The sequence below is a fragment of the Elephantulus edwardii genome, unplaced genomic scaffold (assembly GCF_000299155.1).
Source record: "Elephantulus edwardii isolate Elephantulus edwardi_28Jun2011 unplaced genomic scaffold, EleEdw1.0 scaffold00099, whole genome shotgun sequence".
Taxonomy (NCBI): Eukaryota; Metazoa; Chordata; class Mammalia; order Macroscelidea; family Macroscelididae; genus Elephantulus; species Elephantulus edwardii.
Genome location: NW_006399849.1, coordinates 4,475,967 through 4,480,584, shown reverse-complemented (window position 1 = coordinate 4,480,584; position 4,618 = coordinate 4,475,967). Strand labels below are relative to the sequence as shown.

Sequence of the window (4,618 nt, the reverse complement as noted above, 5' to 3'; positions counted from 1 at the left end):
ACTTGATTGTGCTTATGTGAAACCTATACTTGAACCAGGAGGCAGTTGTCAGAACAGAGCATGAAAATGCAGCACGGTTCAAAACTGGGAAGGTTGTACCCAAGGATGTGTCCTTTCTTCTTATCTTTTTTAATCTATATGTGGAACAGATTATCCAGGAGGCTGGGTTCTATGAAGATAAGTGTGGTATCAGGATTGGAGGTAGACTCATCAACAGTCTGTGTTATGCAGATGACAGAACCCTGCTCGCTGCAACCGAGGAGGACCTGAAGCATTTGCTGCAGAGGGTTGGATCTGAAGTGTTTGCTGCAGAGGGTCAAGGACTGCAGCCTTCAATATGGATTCAGGCTTAATATCAAGAAGACAGATTCTCACCACTGGGCTGATTGGCAGCATCATGATGGATGGTGAGAAGATTAAGATTGTCAACAGCTTCAGTTTGTTTGGCTCTTGGTACCAGCAGCCAGGAAATTAAAAGATGAACTGCATTTTGGGAAAGTCGGCTGACTGAAGAGCAACGATGTCAGTCTGGAGACTAAAGTGCACCTGATTCAGGACATGGTCTTTGCAATTACTTGCTATGCAACATAAAGCTGGACTAGGAGAATTGATGGCTTTGAGCTGTGATGCTGGAGAAGAGTACTGAATATACTATGGACTGCTAGGAGAACAAACAAGTTCGTCCTGGAGAGGGTGAAGCCAGGCTGCTTCTTGGAGGAAAGGCTTAATATCAAGTAAGTAGTAAGTATTATTTGAAGATTTTTTCCTAAAATGTTTTTTTTGAGAAGCCAACATACATTTAGTTATTTATGTCTAGTCACTACTGAAACTAGTTACGCAGAAACTAGTATATATAGTTACATATGTTTGTGGAAACAATGTCCTGTGTAAGTTTCACTAGTTCTTTACAAGTAACAAGATTTTGAGGGAGCCCATCTATTTTCCATATCCTTAGGTCTTCCCTTATGGCAATTGTTTAAAAAAAAATCTCCTCAATTAAGTCAGCTTTACAAGAATAATGCACAGAAGGATCTTTATTTTCCTGTTGACTTTTAACAACTAGCACAAAATACATTAGTCATGCCACTTACAAAGAATACATTGTTCCTAATGTTTCTTTTTATTGAATGTTTATTGTTTCAAACTAAAAAAAAAAATACCCTGTAGAATGTGAGAACAGGATCCAGACTTCAAGTCACAAAGTTGTACTTTGGGTCCTCTAGTACCAACTGTAAAAACAAAAGTTTTTAAGGATAATTTTATAAAAAAATCAAGAGGAAAGAGAAATAAAATAAATGTTGTAATTCTAGACATTTTTATTGTATCTTTAAATGTAAAATACATATCAAAACATTTCAGTTAAACTTTTATAATTAGAACAATTATTTTAATCATAGCTTAACAGAAAAAGAATTCTACTACTGCATTTTTTTTTAACTTTTTATTTTTTATTATAGATTAAAAAAAACTTGCAATGATGGTACAGAAAGGTCCTTCACACTCTTCATCCAAGTTCCCCCAATGGTTATTTGAGCTACCAATGGTACATTATTAAAATCAGGAAACTTAAATTGGTACAACATTTGTGTATAAAGCTATGCAATTTTATTTCATCCAATAGCTTTAACAGCTTGCTTATCTAAGTAAATTGATGGAATTCCAATTACTAGTAACAGATTCACTGCAACTCTATATAGATTAATTGGAACTCAAATATAATTTCATATGTAGCTTTTCTTTAGAGATTAAGCAATTCACCAATATGCAGAGGTGAAGAGACTGACACAGTACCATAAAAATAATGGACTCACAGGCCTACATACCTGATATTTCCCCTTCCTCACACGTGAAAATTATTGTTATAGGCACATTTGTATAAAGAGATACTTACTTTGAATCAGATAGTTTCCTTGTCTCATAATTAAAAAGCTGTCAAATTGGGTTCATGTAAAATCATAGAAAAGTTGACGGTTGGTTTAAGAGTAAAATCTTACAAAGAGAGAAATATGCTTTTTAAATCTTTGCATCTTGGTGAGCTGTGTACTTTGATATCTTGTAATATGACTGATTGGTATCTGATAATATGAATGGCATCTATTTTTCTTTTAAGAATTGTCATCTCCATATGAGTTAAATGCTTATATAAAAGTTTAAAAGAAACAAAAAGAGAAAAGTTTCAACATGTAAAAAGGCAAAAGAATATATGTACAAACCTGCTATTAAACAGTGCTTGGTGGCAACTGGAGACATATGATGACTATATACTGTTTCCTCAAAATTAAATACATCTGCAGTCTGACAACCAAAAGACATTTTAAAAGTATAGTAAGTTCTATTTACAAGTGCATAAGCAACAACTTTTTCTATTTATTTTTATTATATTACTAGTAGTTTTAAAATTTGAGTACTAGCAATTTGATTTAGATGTTTCCTGGCAAACTCCTAAAACTTCTCTTCTGTGAGAAAAATACTAAGATATTGGAATAAACTATTAGTCTGTAAAGGGCTTTGCTGCTTACCCCAAGGCTGCACTTCTCTAGTGGTTTGAATCCATCAGCTGCTCCCATATCTGTTCTTCTTCAAGTTAGATTTCAAGATCCAGTATGTCAACTAATTTCCTGTTAACTCTTTAACAAGACCCTCAACTCTGCATAACACTAAATAAATGTCTGTTTTCTCTGCAGATTTATCCAGGTTGATCTATAAAGAAGGGTCAGCAACTTCTGCAATGGGTCATGTTGTTGTTATGTGCCATCGAGTCATAATATTAATAAATACTGTAGACTTTGAGGGCTGCCTACCCAACCCTGGCATTGTACCATGAAAGAAATCATAAATGAAAGACCATGGTTGTGTTCCAATAAAACTTTATTTACAAAAAACAGGTCAAGTATCAGATTGGCTTGCAGGTCAGTGTGTCCACTCTTGCTCCACTCTGACAAACCAGCTGACTGGTGTGATGATAAAAGATCATTCACTTTAACTGGGCTTTCAGTACTGATTGCCAATCTTGTATTTCTGAAATATTTTTTCTGCAGTATTCTACAGTTGTTTCAAATATTTTTCACAAATATTCTCACTCAGTCATACTAAGTGATCTGATCTTTTAAAAACAGATGTATGCACACCAAAATAAAATTAAAAAACCCCCAACTGGGAGCTACCCAGTGCAATTTCTTAAAATGTCTGACCAACAAACCTATAAACCAATTTGCTTCTACTTAGCCTTTCTCCACTCCTGTTACCACAGAAAGTCTCTGTGTAGAGTTGTAATGCTAACAAAATGCTTCACATCTCTGGCTGCCTATCTTTCTCCTAAGAAGCCAGTGGTAGAGTCAATCTCCTCCAATGTGATTCACAACCTCAGAAACCTAACAAAGGGTAGGCTGTGAGCCATTTCCAATTCAATGACAATGAGCTGAGTGTCACAGGTAAAAGATCTTTTCCAATATTAATTCTCCACTTGCATTCAGAAAACCCCAAATGTCATCCTATAAATTAACTCCTTTTATCACCCTCATCTCATTGTTATCTAGTCCTTTCTAACTCAGTGAGTGATCCTCTACTGAGGTGTTCAATGCTGCCCGTCTTTCTCCTATTGAGCCACTGGTCGAGCTGAACCACTAGAGACGTGCACTAGAAATGCAACTCACTATCAGTTACACTCCTTTATCAGCTGTGAACCTTTAACTTTTCCTAAGCCTCGTTCCTATCTATACCAAAAATGGTCATCTCTTGTTATTAAGTGCTAAGTGGACTGTCACTCACAGTGACCCTATGTACATGACAGTAAAATTGCCCCATCAGGTTTCTTAGTTTGTAATATTTATAGGGAGCCAAGTTTGTAGAAAGTTGTGCTGTTAACCCAAAGCACTCCTCTGGTGGTTCAAATCTATCAGTGGTTCCAAAAAGACAGAGTACTATCTCCTCCTCTATGTTGCTAAAGGTTCTTCATTCAAAATGTCTTTAATAGCCAAGGATTAACTTTATTTTGTGCTGAAATATTTATTGTATTAAGGAGAGAGAATTAAGATGGGATATAAGGTCCACCCTTCTTGTTGTATGTACTGAGTTGCCAGCAACCCATAGTGACCCTACAATAGCTCTGAACCCTGCCCTACCCTAAACAAGTCTGTCTCTGACAGACCTACCCCAGTTACTGTGCTAATCCATTTCATTGAGTCATCCTTTCCTGCACTCCTCTCCATCCTTCCAAACATGATGTCCTTTTTCAAGGGCTGGTCCCTCCTGGCAACATGTCCAAATATTTGAGACAGAGCTTCAAAATCCTTGCCTCCAGGGAGCAATTTGGTTTCACCTTCTCCAGAAGAGATCTATTAGTTCTCTTGGCAGTCTACGGTATGTTCAATACTCTTCACCAGCACAACTCAATGGCATCGATGATTCTTCTATCATTCTTAATCACTGTCCAGCTTTCTGATGCACACCAACTATTTGTGAAGACCATGGCCTGGAACAGATGCACCTTAGTTTCTAGATTGACATCATTGCTCATCACCACTCTGAGAAGGTCCCTGACAGTAGATTTATCTAATGCAATTTGTCTTTTGTTTTCCTGACTGCTGATGCCAAGAATGTTGATTGTGAAGACAAAAAA

General features: G+C 36.5%; 1 protein-coding gene across 1 annotated transcript in view; it reads right to left on the bottom strand.

Moving 5' to 3' along the window:
- The window catches only part of ERCC8 (excision repair cross-complementing rodent repair deficiency, complementation group 8), a 69,503-nt gene that overhangs the window by 42,588 nt on the left and 22,297 nt on the right, over positions 1-4,618 (bottom strand). The window contains exons 5-6 of the mRNA XM_006891511.1: positions 2,214-2,295; positions 1,161-1,229 (exon numbers count right to left, since the gene is read on the bottom strand). Of these exons, the coding sequence (XP_006891573.1) occupies positions 1,161-1,229; positions 2,214-2,295 (151 nt within the window). The remainder of the gene's footprint in view (positions 1-1,160; positions 1,230-2,213; positions 2,296-4,618) is intronic.